Here is an 18,312-nt window from a genome sequence, read left to right as displayed (position 1 = left end):
CCCAGACTGAGAGGCCCGGAAGTCCTCGGCCGAGGGCCCGGGAGGGGCCGGAGTGGCTCCGGACTGAGAGGCCCGGACTCCCAGGACCCTGGCAAGGGGTCCGGGATCCTGGGTTAGCACCCTAGGCGGGGTCCGGGGAGCACCAGGCCCTTCGATGAGGAGCTGGGGCGAGGTCTGGGTCGTGCTGGGGTCGGGGGAGGGAGAGAAAGGTGAGGGAAACCTGGATGCCGGCCCGGAAGGAGACCCTCGGAGCCTTGGCAGGGGAGCAAGAGGAGAGAGTGGGTTCTGCTGAGGAAAGGAGAACCCAAGCTTCACCCAAGGGGCGCCTTAGAGGCCTTGGTTGGCCATTCAGTCCAGGAGAAAAGAGGCAGGTGCTTTTCCGAAGGCATGGTGACACGTCTGGGTGGTGGGAGCAGGGGACAAGGAAGAAGAGCTCCAAGGGAAAGTGAGCTTTCCCATAAATGAGGGGGCGGTAGAGACACCTCAGAGCCCCCTGAGGTAGGAATGAGAAGGGTCCAAATCTATGAGGGAATGAAAGATTTGAGTACCTCCTTGACATACAGGTAGAGAATGGGATAATATATGTCAGAGGATGGGTGAAACCCAGATTTTTAAGTACCAGAGAGAACATACTTGACGGGAAGCTCAGAGTACCCCTACTTTCTGAAATGACAGGATTATTGGCCAGATGTCTCCTAGTTGAGGGGCAACAGAGATGAGGGTAGAGTCTGACCTGGGAGTCCTGGAGAGTAATCCACAAGATTAAGGCTTGTCAAGCCTTGACAGAGGGATCAGGGGAAGGCTTGGATATCCCAGGAGCAGAAGGAGGCCTGAGTTCCCCTCTCAATATGAAACTTCAAAATCACTTCATAGCAGATACAAAAGGGGCTATGATTGGTGTCTGTTTAGAAGAACCAAGAAGTGGGGTTTTTCTCCTTAACCTGGAGGATTAGGAAGAGGGATAAACATAATTTTAGTCTTTTCAGGGGAATTCTATTATTCCCCTCACCCATTGTCTCTGCTAATGGTTACCAAAGTGCTTGTGGGGGACTTTTTCATTAAATGTTTGCACAATCTTCCCTAATTTTTCAGCCTTTTATCAATTGTGTGTATTTAATGTCTACTGACTTTACTTTCACTAGTCAACCATTTATGCATATTCAGCAAACATTTATTGAAGAGCTAACTTGTATTCAACTTCGCTGGCTTAGTTTAGGTCCTATTTTGGTATTGTCCTAAGCAGAAATCCCCTGACCTCTAGTAGGGTGACCCTTCAAAGAACTCTTTTATCTCATCGCTTCTCCCAAACACCTACATAGTGGTCTCCAATAGTGACTAAATTTGCTCTGGCTGTTTCCCTCACAGTGGTTCTGTTTAGCCTTTATGTTGGTTGCATTACATCTGGATCACCTAAATGCATGAGTAGGAATAAAAAAGGGGAAAAAAATCAAGGAGTTTTGGCCTCAAGTTTTAACTTGGAAATTTCTTAAGAGTAGACTACGTAGTCTACAAAAATTACACTGCAGTGTGGAATAAATAAATACATTTTGGGGTTAGGAAATTTCAGGATATATAGTATTTCTATTATTATCAGCTACCAACTCTGATGTCTCTGCCATGTGACACTTGTGCTTACATCTTCTTATGGTTTAAACATAAGTTTTCATGACAAAAAATTTAACCCAGAGTAGTTCAGATGTAGTTTAAGTTTTCCTATAGTTTTCGTGGGCAGTTGTGAATTTGTTTTCAAGGTGTCTTTTTGTTTTTGAAAATAAGTACCAAATGATTTTTACTTTTCACATAATTTGACATCTTTCCTTTATGTGTGTTCTCCTAGAATTACAGGAATGTTGTGTGTTTCCACAATGAATACTCTAAGGCCCCTTCCATAAAATACCCAAAGGATCAACTCACTCTTGCCTCAAGAGTTTTTGTTGCTATAAACAAGAGCTACTTTTCAGTTTTTGCTCAGCTTAAAGAGATGACCTTGCAGTTAGCCAGTACTATGCTGGTTAAGAGCTGGTTTCAGGTTACTTGCTAGGAATATGGTATTTAGGGTAATAAGAGATATTCAATCCAAACTGACTTCTTTAAAGAATGTAAGAATTGCATTGAATCAGATCTGTATCTCTGACTGACACCGAGAGACGTATTGTGGATGATTATAATTATCTTTGATAAACTCTCAGAAAGTTAGAGAAGCAGCCAGAACATTCCTCTTGGGTTCCAAGGTGTGGGAGGGGTAAGGAATAAAATATATTCCTACTGAGGAAAGTATTAATCAAGTTGTTAGTCAACCACTTATTCAGAGTATTACAAAGAGGACTCAACCATAGGGTGGAAGGTTGAACCTAGAAGCATCCTTTAATTTTCTGCTTCTCTAACCCATTAATTCACCTACACTATTAATTTTTAAAAATTTAAACCCCCTTTTTTTGAATAATAAATTCTATAAGCTTGATACATACTAAGGTATTACATCTTTTAAATTCATTAAATATGTAATAGTAACAGAATAGTGCTTGACAATAAACAAGTGCCTAACAAATGTTAACAGCGATTATTTTTTTAATTCATCCTACATTTTTATAATTCAAACTTTAAAGATATCCATTGGTTCATTTACTCTAGGATTCAATGGCATTTGTATGCTTCATCATATCTCTTTTTGGCTTTTTTAGACTCAAAGGGCCTAATTATTTTAGTTCTACTTCCAGAAGCCAGCCACATCAGTCCATTGATTCTCTCTCTCTTTTTTTTTTAGTTTCTAGTTTTAAACCTTTAATTTACAGAAGTTCAGATTTTGTACTGTATTATCTTGCAATTACATTTTTCCTATAGCTTTTTTTTTTAGTTTCTAGTTTTAAACCTTTAATTTACAGAAGTTCAGATTTTGTACTGTATTATCTTGCAATTACATTTTTCCTATAGTATGTGACAATGTTATGTATCTCTTTCTCTTCTGTCATTCCTTAAGAGCAGATACTGTCCCTTTTCATATCCAAGGAGCCTAACTCCATGCCTGATGTGGAGTAGAGACTCAGTAAATATTTGTTGAACAGGCCATAATGATGGGCAATAAGTCAGGCAGCTTAGCTTAGCTGCATAAGCAAATTTTATCCCCTAAATTAGAAAAGTAGAAAATTCTAAGTCTTTTAAGGTAAGATGAGTCATTCATTACAAAAGTGTTTATTACATACCCGTTATGTACCAGATTTCCTTAGAAAGTTTTAGATAGGTAATTTTGTAGCTAGAAGCCTGATATTTGAAAACTGTTAATTATATTCCTGTGTCCTGAGCACTGAGCTAGGCACAGGGGAGCTAATGAAAAAGAAGAGCAATCTCTACTCTCCCAGGATGTAGTCTGGTGGGGAGAGGCTGACAAACTGGGATGATGGTTCTGACATGGCTGCTGCAGGCATTGAAGGTGCAAGAACACAAGCTCAAATCTAGTCAGGGAAGTCACCGAAAGTCTCCCCGAGGAAGTGATGTTTTAGATAAATAAAAGAAATTTAGCAGTGACTAACTAAAGAGGAAGGAAGAGAATTCCAGGTAGAGGAAACAAGTGTGAAAGCTCAGGTGAAAAAGTACAGCATTTTTGAAAAATTGGGAAAAATTCAATGATAGGAGTCCACAATGTAAGAGGAAGAACTATGAGAAATGAGGTTAGCAAGAGAGGCAGAGGACAGATTTGGAGGATTTTGTAAGGCATGTTAAAGTGTTTGCACATTATTCTAACAGCAAAGGGAGTCCACTGAAGGACTTTTAAGTGGAGAAGTGGCTTGTGGCCTTTATTTAGTAAGATCACTTTGCTCTAAAGATAATGGATTGGAGAGCAAGACCAGCGTTTAGGATACTGATGAGAAGCACCTGGAAAAATCCAAGTAACTGTGGTGCCTTAGAATATGGTAGTGGCAGCACATACAGAGAATGGGAGATGGTTAAAAGAGATATATAGGTGATAGAACGAATAGGATTTAGTGGTTGATTGGCTTTAGAAAGAGAAGAAAGAGGAGTCAAAAATAACTCCTTAGTTTCTGGCCTGAACAAATGGGTGGAGGGTAGCGCCACTTACTGAGGCAGGAAACAGGAACAGGTTTGAGAGGGTACATGAATTTAGTTTAAGGTGCCTACAAGATATTTTAAGAGGCTTTTGGATATAGGAAGGTATAAAATTCAGATATAACATTTGAATGTGAGAATCATAAAGGGCAGAAGTATAGTTGGATATAAGGAATTTTAACTAGGTCAGATACAAACAAAAATTGATCAAACCAATGTATGTCAGTGCCTGTGATGAGCAGATCTTTGGGATTGTTCTGACAAAGTACAGTGTAGTTGTAAAGACCGATGTCTTTTCAATTGACTTGCAATACAGGGCACAGTGTGATAAACACTAGAGGAGAGGGCACAGTGCGGTAAACAGTAGAGGAGAGCTACAAACCACATATTAGAGCACTACAGAAAAGAAAATGATTTGGCCGTGGCTATGTAGAGGAGTGGACTTTGAATTGAGCCTTAAGGGAGAGGATGAAGAAGAAAGGAGTTTTGGTCTTAAGAAATAACAAAGTACAGAAACCTGAAATTACATATTATATGTTCAGAATACAGTGGGTGGTTGGTATGGCTGGAATTTAGGATTCTCGGGGTATTATAGTTAAAGATAAGACTGGAAAAGTATTCTGGGTCCAAATGAGGGAAACACTACTATGCTTAAGTATGTATGTTAAAAGCAAATGAGCTGTGGCAGAGCTGAGATGCGGATTCAGTCATCTGACTACCAGTTACATATTCAAACTTGCATCTGTCGTGAGTCTACTCCATTTAGCACAATCCTAGTCATCTTCACATACTCGTATATCTAAGTAAATACAGTGCTCTAATCTATGCTCTCTTAAGTTACACTTTTTTTTTTCAACTGTAAAGACTAAACAGCTGTACAACATCCTGTGGTCTTCTGAGTTTTCATTAAGATTGGCATAATGCTTTGAGTCAGTTTAGTGTCAAGGAGAATGTGGTGCTGGACACTGGTTTCCCCAATAGCTCTGCAAGAGAGATGTCAGGTGAGATCATCTCTCTCGGTCTGAGACAAAGAGGTATTAAGAAGTTCCTAGAGGTCTTACAATTGATTTCGGCATTTATTAAACAACTATGTGATGCAAGTCATCTTTCTTTTTTCGTACAGCTTAGCTCACTTAGTCAGCAGATACTTGTTGAGTACACACAAAGGACAGAGCACTTGAGATGTAATGGCTGGTTGCAAAGAATATAGATTCCTACTTTCTAGAAGCTTACTGTTTGGGATGGAACTAGTGGTGTGCTGTAAACCAGCTCTCTAGGAAAAAAAAAAAAACAACACACTCTTGATTTGTAGTGTTTGCCAATATCTGTGGTGTATATACTCCCAATCACTGATTTTAAGCTATCAACTTGAGGTCACTAAACTCGGAGTTGGGGAGAGATGTGCACAATTGATTCTCAGGAGCTGATAGAGCTGGTTCTAGCATGCCACTGAATGAATCACACATACTAAGAAAATCTATAATAGCAAGTGAGTACTGAGGCATTTCTGAAAAGATCAGAGCCTGTGTGCAGCCTCTTCTCATGTTCCCATCCCTTTCAGGGGACCATGATCTCCAGGGTGCCCTTGGAAATGGTAGTCATTATCTTGGTGTCCCTTTCCTATGGTTGCCATCTTTTCCAACCAGATAAAATTACTGGTGCTTCTTGTTCTAACAGCAGCCTCAGCTATCTGACTTCATGTGAAAGATGGCTAATGCAGAAGTGAGTGTCCCAGTCGGGGATGTGGTTGTGGTACCCACTGAAGGAAATGAAGGAGAGAACCCTGAAGACACTAAAACTCAAGTAATCTTGCAGTTACAGCCTGTGCAACAAGGGTAAGTGACTAGAGATTTGGATATTCTGAAAATCTTGGGAAGTTTAAAGAGTGGGGAAAATTTAAATTTATGTTTGCTTAGCACAATTCAACAGCAGTCTCAGAGCTGGCTAAGTTCTCATCTTTATAATGTATTGAGTGCTATATTCGTCATTGTAATACTTATTACAACGATTAGCTGTTTCCTTGTCTCTCCCTCTCTTCTCCACTGTGAGCCCCTAGAGGGTAAGTTACATAGCTTCCTCATTTTATTTACCCACACTGCTTAGCACAAGGCCTTAAGTAGGTGTTTACCAAAAGACAGTGTAGTTAGAGTGAGAGGCAATTAGGCAAGGCAAGTATAAAAGTATTCCTCCTAGAAGCTTTCTGGACTCTCATGGATGGACAAATTATCAGGCTTAGTCTATCAAAAAATATATATAAACTGTGTGCTGTTATACAATGTATTATGAAGGTGTTGGAAGAAATGGAGCACATGGTTCCCACCATCATGGAGCTTGCAGTCTAGTTGTGCAAACCAAAAGTACGTATATATAAATAAAGAGATCACTTACATGGCAAAATCTAAGAAGTGCTAAATGGTTAGAAGGTGCTTTTAATTCAGAGGAACCACTATGAATTTGAAAGAAGAGATAAGTTTTAAAAAGTTATCTATGGTCTTGAAGGTTAAATAAGAATTGGCTCTACAGAGAGAAAGGAGGGGCAATTATTTTATATTGGGGAGTGTAAAACTTCATATGATTAGAAATGTTCTTGGGCAAACATATAATCCAATCCCAATTTACTAAGTAATATACTTTGTTTTAAAAACTTCTGGAGAAAGACAATCTACCTCTCTTGATAATTTAAAAATATTTTAGTATAGAAAATTTCAAATATGCCCCCAAATAAAGAAAATACTATAATGAACCTCCACGTAAGCACTCAGTCACCCAGCTTCAACAATTATCAACACATGGCCAGTCTTATTTCATCTCTACATCTACCCATTCCTGAATTTTTTTGAAGCAAATCCCAGATATTAGTATATATCTGTAAAAGATTAAGACTTTTTAGTTTTAAGAATCTAATTATAGTTTTAAGAATCTAATTCTAATATTCAGAAATAGTATAAGATCTATAAGGAAAGTTGATATAAGTAATTCCTGAACTGTAGTCGATAGAGTGACTTACATTTTTATTGGCACCAACAGATTATGCCTTCTTATTCTTATTCACTTGTGTGGGAATTTCATTTGTTACACATACACATACTTGTAGTTGTTACATTTTGGTATATGAGGAAGAATTGAAGGGTAGGTTCTTTAGTTCTGGGCAGCTTTATTTTCTCATGAGTCATAATTTCTTCTATCTTTCCAAAGTGCTCTAGTTGTCACTTGCTCTATCTCTAGTAAAGACAGAAAAAACTTCTCTGCTACTTAGAGACTTAATTCTTCTGAAGATTTAGTAACATTTATTTTTCTCTTGTCTGTCTCTTATTTCCCAAATGATATTGCCTTTTCTGGAACTCTCATTGCTTGATCAGATATAGGCATCTTTGTACAGCATATATTGACTTCCCAATCTACTGTTTACATTGAATTTAGTATATGAGCTTGTGAATAAACATTTTGAGATACTGCATTTTGCGATGCCTGCCAGTTGGTGCTTGGTTGATTTCTCTGTGTTTTTTTAAATTATTAGAATGTTTTATTGCATTTTAGCCTCATTTTATAAAAATGAATGGGGAACAAAAAAGATGGATATTAGTGATAAGAGGTACAGATCTCGTAAGTTTAATACACCTGAGACAATGATGGCAATCACGAGGTATCAGTCTTCGGCCTCAGTCATGCTTAACCTGATTGGCTGCAGGTTCAAGCATGAAGGAAAGAAATAATCAAAGAACATGAATGAATTACTGTGAATATATTGGTAAAGATTATATCCAAAAGGCAAGAAATAGAGAATTTATGTAAATATTTTTATATTTCATTATATAAGACTTATATGTTGTTTAGCTTTTGCATATATGACATTTTATACTTTTTCAAGTATTCATTATGTACATATTTTCAGGAATACATTATGAAGCAAAAGTAGTGTCTGCATGACCATGTCCCCATATGAATACATAGAACCTGGCACATTGTATAAGATGATACTTTCAGAATAACACTAGATGGGCTTTAAAATATGCCCACATTTAACTTCTTTTAAAAACATAAATACTGAAGTATGTAGAAGGCTTCTGATTCTGGGAGCTTTTCAACATAGACGACTTGTTCAGCATATACTTTCTTTAAAAAAAGAAAGAATGGTTATTAACTTTTCAAATAAAATCTTTTATAACATACTCAAAAAGTTCTTGGGGAGTGAAGATACTTGAATTCCATCACTGTTCTTGGCTTTCCAATTCATTTTGGATTCATAATAGAATTTCTAACTTAATGAGATCAGGGATGGTGTTTTTAATACTACATAAGTTTACTGACTATGCTGATTTCATTCTTCTTCTGTAGAGGAATTCAGTTCAAATGTAGTGGAATAGTAGTTCAATTTGAGGAATAATGGCCCTACTTTCCCTTTCTTGCTCATGTCCCTCCCTATTAGAAAGTTTAAGTTCTTAGGAAGATGTATAAACTCTTTCAGATCAGAAGGGTATTCTTTCGTTTATGTAATAATCTTAATCCTAATATTCAGTTATTAGAATATCTTTCCTTAACATCTAGATAAAAAGAACTTAACTTTATGTGGATTTTCAGTTTTCAGAGAATTAGAATACAATAATGTAGACTTAACTTTAAAGCTCTAGTAAACATAATTTTACTTTTCTTTAATGATTCATAAGGCATGTTAGTATCTTTAGTGCCTTAATATTTTGAACATATTTTATGATTTTTGACTGTAATTATAGTAAGTATAGAGTATTAGGGTAAATCCATCACTATCCTGAGTTGCTTTAGAAATTATTTTCCTGATAACCTTGTTTACTCATAAAAATATAGACCATGCTCCTATTTCCCACCCCAAGTACAATTTACTGGTTGTTGAAATTATATGTAAATAGGAATTGATTATTTTAAGGGATTTTGCACATATTGGTCAATTTAGAATGAGTTTACTAATCTTACTTGAAGCAGTGTTTTCGCATGTTTTTTACAATCTTCATTCACTGAACATCCATTTATTGGGTGCTTTGCCATGCTCCAATTAAAATATTACCTGCCAGGCGTTGATTGAATAAATGAATAGGACATAAACTCTGCTCTCAGAGACCTCTTAGAGTTTGCCCAAGGAGAGACAGACAAGTAAACAAGTACATAGTATTAAATATTATAGGTGTTGTGACAAAAGCCTAAAGTACAGTTGGGTCACAAAGGAGGAAGTGGGTGATTACACTGGAGGGATTGAGATGAAAGAAAAAGCATTATAGGGGCTACTCAAAAAAGATCAAAAACAAAAACAAATAGTTGGGGAAGGATGTTCTGCGAAGAGGGAGAAGTAAAAGCAAAGATAGAAGATGTAAGAAAGATGGCAATTTTGGGAACCAGAAATAATTTGGTATGGCTAGGGCTTGGATTGTAAAGTAGAGTTTGGGGAGAGTTGAAACCAGGGGTCAGATCTTAGAGGAACTTAAATATCATATTAAAGATTTGGGGCTTTACTTTAAAGGCAAGGAGAAGATTTTTGAAGGGTTTTAAGGAGGGAGTTATGTGATCACTCTGGTGGGACTATAGAAAATCAGGTAGATGCAGTGAGACTAATTCAGACTAGAGATGATGAAGCCTGAACTAATGACGGTAGCAGTAAAAATAGAGATAGGTAGGAAATAGAGACAGGCTGGCATTAAAGAGATGCATCTGGCAGGATTTGGTCACTGACTATGTGGTAGTTGAGGAGGAGGAAAGGGAAAAATATAGTGTAATTTCTGGGCTTCTGTCTTAGGCTATAGTGTGCTGGGTGGTGCCATCAACAAGGATGGGGAGTATAGGAGGAAGAGTAGTTGGGAGGTAAAAGAGGGAAGAGAACTTGCTTATTTTATACATAATAAATTCAACAAAGTCCTATGGGGCATCCAAATATATTTTTTCATTTAGCAGTTAACTGTCCTGTGTGAAATTCAGAAGGGAGGTCTGTGCTAGAGGTGTCAGTCACTATGGGGGGTGGGGTGGATAATCATCGATGCAAAGGAGATTATTCAGGCAATGCTTTCAAATAACAAGATGCAATAATGAACACATTAGGTTTATTACAGAAATTAAACAAAGAACATGACAGTATCATGTTAGGTTTTCTGAGCCCATTTCTTAGAAAGTAGAAACATTTTAGAGAAACACTTTCCCTAAGTGGTACCTCTAGTTACTGCCGGTTACTTTGGGCACAGTCTCTCTCTCTCTCTTTTTTTTTTGTTTTTACTAGGCTCTGTTCATATCAATAGTTTGGTTATGGTGCCTTAAAAAATGCTTCAGTGCCTAGATTCCAACAAGGGACATCAACTTCTATGGTCAACAGTTTCTTTTCTGTCTTGAACTGTTTAGCAGTATTACTTTTTAATCTTTTTAGGATAATTCTGTAATATGACTTAATCTTATACTTGAAGAAACACTTTATATCATGAGCTTTTAAAGTTATAAAGGGAAAAACTGGTGTAAATACAGTAGCAAGAGGAACTTTCCTTTGACATGAAGAAAGTTGTTGATTTATTTCCATGGTAATAGCTGCTAAGCAGTCATGGGCAGCCTTGGAGTTTAAAACTTATGGGGAACTTGTCAAAGCACTAACATACAATTGTAAAGTATATTTATTTTATTCCTTTTGAGATAGAGTAAAACAAATTTCTTAACTCCCATGCTGTGAATATTAATTTTTTCATGATTTATGTAGTTTGTTTATCGATGGACACTTTTACAACAGGATTTATGAAGCCGGGTCCGAGAACAACACGGCGGTTGTAGCAGTAGAAACTCACACAATACACAAAATTGAAGAAGGGATTGGTAAGTCTTTTTGTTAATCTGGAACATTGACCTTAGTTTCTTTGGTTGAGATTTATTGTCTTTTGTACCTTATTTTCCCCTCTACCCAATCTGCCCTACCAATGTTACAGCCATCAATTTGATGGTGGCACATCTAGAGACACTACTAAGGCACCACTGACTAAGGTACTAGGGCTGTGAGTTGATTGTTTGATATCAATTTGCTAGGGTTGCTGAAAAGATTTTTCATCTATAAAAATCTCACAAAGAAATTGGAGCCTCAATGTTAATCCCTGTTATTAGAGAGGTTGCCGATGAAAACTGATGAGGTGTTGACTGGAAGGCAGTCAGTGGAAAGAAACTGGAAAGAAACTTTGAAATTAGACAAACCTGAGTTTAAAGCCTACTTTCTCACTTCTTAGCTGTGTGTTCTTGGGAAAGTCACTTCACCTTTTTGTGTCCCACGTATATACATGTAAAACATAGGAAACAATCACTGCCTCACAGGATTGTTGTAAGAACTAAATAAGATTAAGCATGTAAAAGGATATAGCATAGTGTCTAGTCCATAGTGGGAGCTCAGTAAGAGAGCTGTTATGCCAAACTTCTTCCAGAGGATTTCTAAACAGTACCAGCCAATATAAACTGTTAGCCTCTCAGAGGAACCAGGAGCCTAGAGATTTTTGAATTAAGCTTTGGGGAAGAGTGTTTGATAAATAACTGATATTTTTCCATTTTCAGATGCAAGCACTATAGAAGCAAATGAGGATATGGAAATTGCTTACCCTATAACTTGTGGGGAGAGCAAAGCCATTCTCCTCTGGAAGAAGTTTGTATGTCCAGGAATAAATGTGAAGTGTGTCAAGGTAATTGTCTTTTCTCCTCATTGGGGCCTGTTTTGGGGCTCCTTGTTTTCAGAGAGTATGGTTTCAATGCCTCTTCTCTTTTTTCTACCATGTTAATATTTTTAATTTTGTGACTATAGTTTCATTGCATCAAGTAGAAAAAAAATAACTTTGGAGTAAAATTGGCCTGGATTCAGATCCCACCAGAAAACAAGTTCCATGAGAGCTGAGAACTTGTCTGTTTTGTTCACCAATGTATATCCACAGTACCTCAAATAGTGCTTGGTATATTTATCAATAAGTATTTGTTGAATGAATAAATGAATGGATGGAGTCCCATCTCCAACATTGACTAGCTGGGTGACCTTGAGCAGTTACTTAATATTTCAGAGCCTCACATGTTAAAATATGAATAATCACATATGTATATATGTATATACTATAAGGTTGCTAGAAGACAAATTGAGATAATATACGTAAGATGCCTTATACCGATGTGTATTATGGTAGAGTTTATTGAAAATTATTACTAAAAAAAAATGAAAAAAGTTATTACTGATAAAAATAATCATGAGAGCACAATATGAAAATAAAAATATCTTCTTCATTGGTAACCATAGCTATACCGTTAGATAATAGTCACTATCAGTGGCATCATCCTTGAATCACTAAGGATTATAGAGTTTCGAGGCTCTGCAGTGTTATTGGTTTCTACTATATTAATTCTTTCCACTATATCCTGAATCTTGTCATTAGAGCTGGAAAGATTACTTCAGTTTAATTAAACAGCCTTTGCAGCATTGGACCCAACCAAATGATTCAGAGCATAAGTGAATTTTAAATGGTAATCAATATAATCTCTGATCTTCCTTGTGTCATCTGTTCCTTTGTACCAGGATAGAGAGCACTGTGCTCAGAGAAGGATCATCTTCTCTGGCACAAGAGGGCAGGAGGCTAGATGATACAAGGCTATGACTTAAGATTATCTGGATATTTTTTTATACATAATGAGTAGAGTTATCTCTTTCTTTCTCTCTTGTCCTGCCTAAATTGACATTGGATTATTTTGGACTTTCTTTTTAACTTTAGTTCAATGATCAGTTGATCAGCCCCAAGCATTTTGTTCATCTGGCTGGCAAGTCCACCCTGAAGGACTGGAAGAGAGCCATTCGTTTGGGTGGAATCATGCTCAGGTGAGCTTTAATAGCAAGAACATACCTTTCAATGGACTTTGGGGCACATAGTCATGGTAGAATCCAGAGAATTCAGTCTTTTCTCTTTAATATGAAATTTGTATTCTGTTTGAAGGATTGGCTTAAACAATTTGTGTATTATTTGATCTTCATCAACTTGTTCTTAAAATACTTATGAGAGCAGGAAGATTGAATTAAATTCGCTTTTCCCAGCATCTAGGGCAAATTTTTCCTCTGGGCAGAGAAACTCAGGAGTAGATGACAGTCCTTTTTGAGATCACCAAGCATAGGCAGAGCTAAGCCTGGTGCTAAGGAAAAACCATGGAGAAGTGTAGGCTGACCACATAAAAACCATGGAGAAGTGTAGGCTGACCAACAAATCCTGGGATAATCTGGTAAAGTAGAAGGGTGCTGTTAATAAATACCAGTGATGCACAATGAATTCAATCCTTGCTATCATTGTACCATAGAAATAAACTTCAGAATGCATAATATCCCCACCACCATCTCTTTATGCAGCAAGTTTACTATTGTAATTTATTTCCCTCTGAAGATTAACATTAGTTGGTATTACTTGAGCTCTCGCCTATGGATAGAAAAAAAATTTTTTTTTTGAACGACAGAAATTTATTTCTCACAGTTGTGGAGGCTAGGAAGTCCAAGATCTTGGTGCCCACATGGCCCATTCCTGGTGAACACTTTCTTCCTGGCTTGTAGACAGCTTTCTCACTGTATCTTCACATAGCATAAACAGAGGTGGGGGGGTGGGTTGAGGGAGAGGGGATGGGCAGGCGTGAGTGCACGCACAAGTGCCTGCTTGCTCTTGAAAATTTGTAAATGTGGTCAAGAATTAGAAGTTCCTCATAGAACGTATCAAGAGCCTCAAAAACATCTTACCCTTCCTCTTCAATTCTTTTTAAAGAATCTGTCTAAGAAAAGTCTCTAGTGCTTGTAGAGATTCAAGCATAAAGATGTACATTGCAACATTATTATGCTGAAAATTACAGTCTGCCTTCACATATAGTCAAGGTATATCTAAAGTAAATTATGGCTCATCTAAATATATGTGTATATTCTATGGGATATATGGTCATTAAAATATTTCTAAAGAGTTTTTACATAGAAAAATGCTTATGATGTAATGTAAGAAGGAAAACAAAATGTAAAATCAATTAAATAGTGTGATTTTAATTGTGTTAAAAAATACACAAGTAAAATTTAGAAGAAAATATGCCAAAATGTTGACATTATCTCTGTGTTGTGGAATATTTTTTTAAAAGGCAGTTGTTTTCTTTATAGTTTATTTTTTACAAAAGATGTTAATTTTTTCATCAGATATTATTTTTATAGAGACTCATAATTTAAAAAACATTCATTCCAGATGATTTGTATGTAGAAATCAATAGTTGAATGAAATCGAGGAGGAATACCTTTAACTTTCATTTTTGTTGTTCTTCACCTGTTTTATTTGCCCAGAAAAACAAGCATATGCCATCTTTCCCCAAATGTAAAAAGGAATAAGAATGCCTAAACAATCTTTAGTGAAAGACAAGTAACATTATAAGAGTTTATGATAATCAAAATACCGGATGGTTTTGTTCAGGGCTTATAACAATGTCTGTGAATCCAGTTATAAAGACATTTTATAGTGGGGGGTTAGTATAATCAACTTGGCTCTGTATTTATAGGACAGTTGTTATTAAAGTTTTTAAAGGAAAGAAATATGCTGAAGTTTTATGTCTCTAAAAGTATCAACAGATCTTGTTGGTCTAATACATCAGAATCTCATCATAAAATTCTAATTCTTTTGTGGTATTTCTCTGTTGTGCTGGGGATATGAGGTAGTGTTTTTTCCCTTTTTGGGTTTGGTTTCAGAGATTCTGTGGAGAAACTTAGCTATTATCAGGAGCATATACCTGAAGCTTAGTGATAACAGGACATAAAATTTGAGAGTACTTATGACGAGGGAGGGAAGAGGAGTATTTGTAAATGTGGGCAGGACCAATGAAAGTTTTATAACCTCAATCAGAATTTTTGCAACCTAATGACTTTTAATACTATTACGTTTCACTAATCTACAGAGTAGACTCAGCAACTTTGTCTCTATTTGTCCCCAAGGCCTAGTTTCCTCTAGATGAAGTGCAGGCTGAACTGGTACTTCTTGTCTCTCTTTGCATAGGAAAATGATGGACTCCGGACAAATTGATTTTTACCAACATGACAAGGTTTGCTCCAATACCTGCAGAAGCACCAAATTTGATCTTCTGATCAGCAGCGCAAGAGCTCCAGTGCCAGGACAGCAGACAAGTGTGGTGCAGACACCCACTTCGGCCGATGGTAGGGGGTAGGAAACCACCTGACAACCCACTATGTTTTTTGGTAGCACTTTTACCCTTATTTCTACTTTGCTTCTTAATTTCAATTCTCATGAGTATTGATGTCCCTGAAAGGTATGGTGATCTTGAGTGGGATTCCATGCTTTAGAAACAGATGTTTGTTTTCTCCCATTGATTCCTATTGGCTCGGCCTCCTTCCTTATTTCTCTCTTGCAATGCATGGTAAACATTAGAAGGATGATTCAGTAATTATAATGCTTATTCAGTGGTCTCGCTTTGGTGCCACTTGGCATGTCTTTGAAATTGGATCATTTTGAAAATCCTTTGCTCTGCTAGTGGTCAAAACAGGAATGGTGAAATGTTTTTAATTGTTGAACTAAGATGTATCAAAGGCAATGTATCCTTGGCTGGAATGGACTCTGGAGATTGCTATAAGGATCAAAGAACTCTGCCTGGAAGGGTTTCAAATAACCAAGCTGAGGTTTCCTCACAAATGAGACAGGATGGGCACACACTTAACTTCAGTATTGAAGTTTGGGACTAGAGCTCCCTGCCCGACTCCAGGAAAGATATTGCCATGTGAGATTATTATTGATTCAGTTAGTCTAGCTGGAGACTTAGCACAGCTAAGATTCTTAAATGTGTCTTCTGCTTCTAGAAGACTTACAAATATGCTTGACAGAGATGCAAGAATGTTAAAGGATCTAAGGGAAGTACTGTGCTTTAAAAAATGACCTCTTACAGTTTCTTTTAGTCAGACCTAATATTCTGTGAGTAATGATTGGGTGAGTAGAAGCTAAATCTCTTAAAACCTAAGTTCCTTTCAGGAAAGTATAAAACATCTAGCAATTTGAATTTTTGTTCATGTGCTTCTTTTATTTGAAAAGTGAAAATGGTATGAAATTATTTGATTCCTTTTCATTTGGCCAAAACTCCTTTACTTGATTATCCATATTGATATTACGTCTTTGCTTGATTATTGATATCCTTCAGTGTGAAGCTTCCACACTTGTCTATATTTCTGTCTAGATCAGTTTGATTTTTTAAAATTCTTTTTGTTTAAAATTTTAATGTATAATTGATAGCAAAAGTTTTTTCCTATGTGAATCTGCTATTCGTAGGTCTCCTCTTTTCTGAGTTTTTGGGTTTCATTTCTTTTCCTTTCTCTTATATAGGCTGATAAGTAAGTTATGGCAACTTCGGAGAGTTTATCTGGATGGTTAATATCAGACATGCTCGTATGTAGCAGGGCTCTTGACTAAGGACCTTACTTTTCTCAAATTATTTCAGGTCCTTCTCCTTCTCACTAAGTCTAGGGCCGGCAGCCTGGCAATCATGCCCACATTCAGTCTCTTTCCAGAACATACTTGCTCAGAAAGCAGATTGCTCTTTTGTGATTTTATAAGTTATTTTCATTTTCTATTCAGGGTAAGAAGAAAACATTTTCTTTGGCAAGGCGGGTTTTCTTTAGAAAATCCAATATTCAACCTGGCTTACCTGGGGTTCTAGTTTTACTATAAGGATCTGTAGGCAAAAGGCCAGAATGTTAAAATAACAGGGTCTCTTTGGCTTTGAATATGAGTTAGAGGATAGCTATGACTTTTTCATAAAATTCACTGGCCTTACTTCTAATGGACTGCTTTTAGGAAGCATCACACAGATTGCCATCTCAGAAGAGAGTATGGAAGAGGCAGGGTTGGAATGGAACTCGGCTCTCACTGCTGCTGTCACCATGGCCACAGAGGAGGGCATGAAGAAAGACTCAGAGGAAATTTCAGGTACTTTTTCTATGGGTCTCAAATATCTTGCAGGGTTTTGTGATTTTATCACCATTATGATTATGGACACAGCAGCCCTCTGAATTACTTTTGCTGGTTTTTCTCATGCATGTTATCACTGAGAGGTATTGCAGACCTCTTATTTAATCCATCAACAGCCCTGCAAAGTCATATTTTACACATGAAGAAATTGATTTTCAGACAGGTTCAGCAACTTGCCTAAGACCAGTTACACAACCAATAAGTATCAGAGCTGAATTCAGCTGAATTTGACTCTGTAGTCCATGTTTTTCATCTTGTCAAACGGCCTCCAACTTTTTTTTTTCTGTACATTTCTTAGATACAATAAGCTGCAAGATATTAGAAGAAAAAATTAGGTAACAGGTGGTCAGTCCCCAACCTTTTTAGCACCAGGGACTGGTGCTCCTATGAGAATCTAATGCCTGATGATCTGAGGTGGAGCTGAGGTGGTGATGCTAGTGCTGGGGAGCGGGTGCAAATGAAGCTTTGTTTGCTCACCTGACATTCACCTTTTGCTTTGTGGCCCAATTCCTAACAGGCCACCGACCACTGGTTTGCAGCGGGTTTGTGACCTCTGGTATAGGATGGTGATTAATGATGATTCACTGAGAGGGGACCAGGAGAGGCTTTACATCATCCTGCATTCATTTATTCATTTAACAGATATTTATTGCTGCCTCTTTTTAGTTGGCATTGTTGCTAGATGCTAGACAGGTAAATGAAAAAAACAGCCTCTTACTCTCAGAGAGCTTATAACACCACCTATTCAACTCTTTTACTTTGTGTTTTTTTTTTTTTTAGTTGATTATTGGGGGGAGTATATCTTAGGTCCTTCACATGTTTCATAAATATTTAATATTTATTTAATATTCAATTTAATATATTTATTAGAGGAAGATACTTGTTCCTTATAGCCAGAGGGCATGACAAACTGAGGGCATGACAAATAGAGGTCATGACAAACAGGAAATTATCCCAAGTCCCTAGTTTGCTGAAGAGGCAAAATAATTAGTTACCAATTTAGGGAGGCAGCTAGTATTCCAAAAGCTTCTTCCCTTTTCCTAGAAATGTCCAACAACAAGGAATTCTTTTGAATTGAAATAATTTTGAATTTAATGCATTGTAGAGATGTGCCTAAGTATATATAGCATCCCTTGTTTACCTTCTGTCTTATCCCTCTTGTGCCAGAGGACACTTTGATGTTTTGGAAGGGAATAGCTGATGTAGGGCTGATGGAAGAGGTTGTATGCAATATACAGAAGGAAATAGAGGAGCCTCAGGGGGG

The 18,312-nt window shown here is 37.1% G+C and overlaps 1 protein-coding gene across 1 annotated transcript in view; it reads left to right on the top strand.

The window, feature by feature from the left end:
- Positions 1–192: 192 nt before the first annotated feature.
- The window catches only part of GMEB1 (glucocorticoid modulatory element binding protein 1), a 24,602-nt gene continuing 6,482 nt past the window's right edge, over positions 193–18,312 (top strand). Inside the window, 9 exon segments of the mRNA XM_025041484.1 lie at positions 193–367; positions 5,740–5,897; positions 10,763–10,875; positions 11,596–11,720; positions 12,789–12,892; positions 15,072–15,229; positions 16,875–17,006; positions 18,216–18,300; positions 18,302–18,312. The exon segment at positions 18,302–18,312 is cut by the window's right edge and continues 33 nt beyond it. Coding sequence (XP_024897252.1) covers positions 5,770–5,897; positions 10,763–10,875; positions 11,596–11,720; positions 12,789–12,892; positions 15,072–15,229; positions 16,875–17,006; positions 18,216–18,300; positions 18,302–18,312 — 856 coding nt within the window. The 5' untranslated portion in view covers positions 193–367; positions 5,740–5,769.

Source organism: Pteropus alecto, unplaced genomic scaffold (genome assembly GCF_000325575.1).
Source record: "Pteropus alecto unplaced genomic scaffold, ASM32557v1 scaffold39, whole genome shotgun sequence".
Classification (NCBI taxonomy): domain Eukaryota; kingdom Metazoa; phylum Chordata; class Mammalia; order Chiroptera; family Pteropodidae; genus Pteropus; species Pteropus alecto.
Note: the sequence above shows the minus strand (reverse complement) of the source record. Positions and strands in the feature narration are given on the sequence as shown.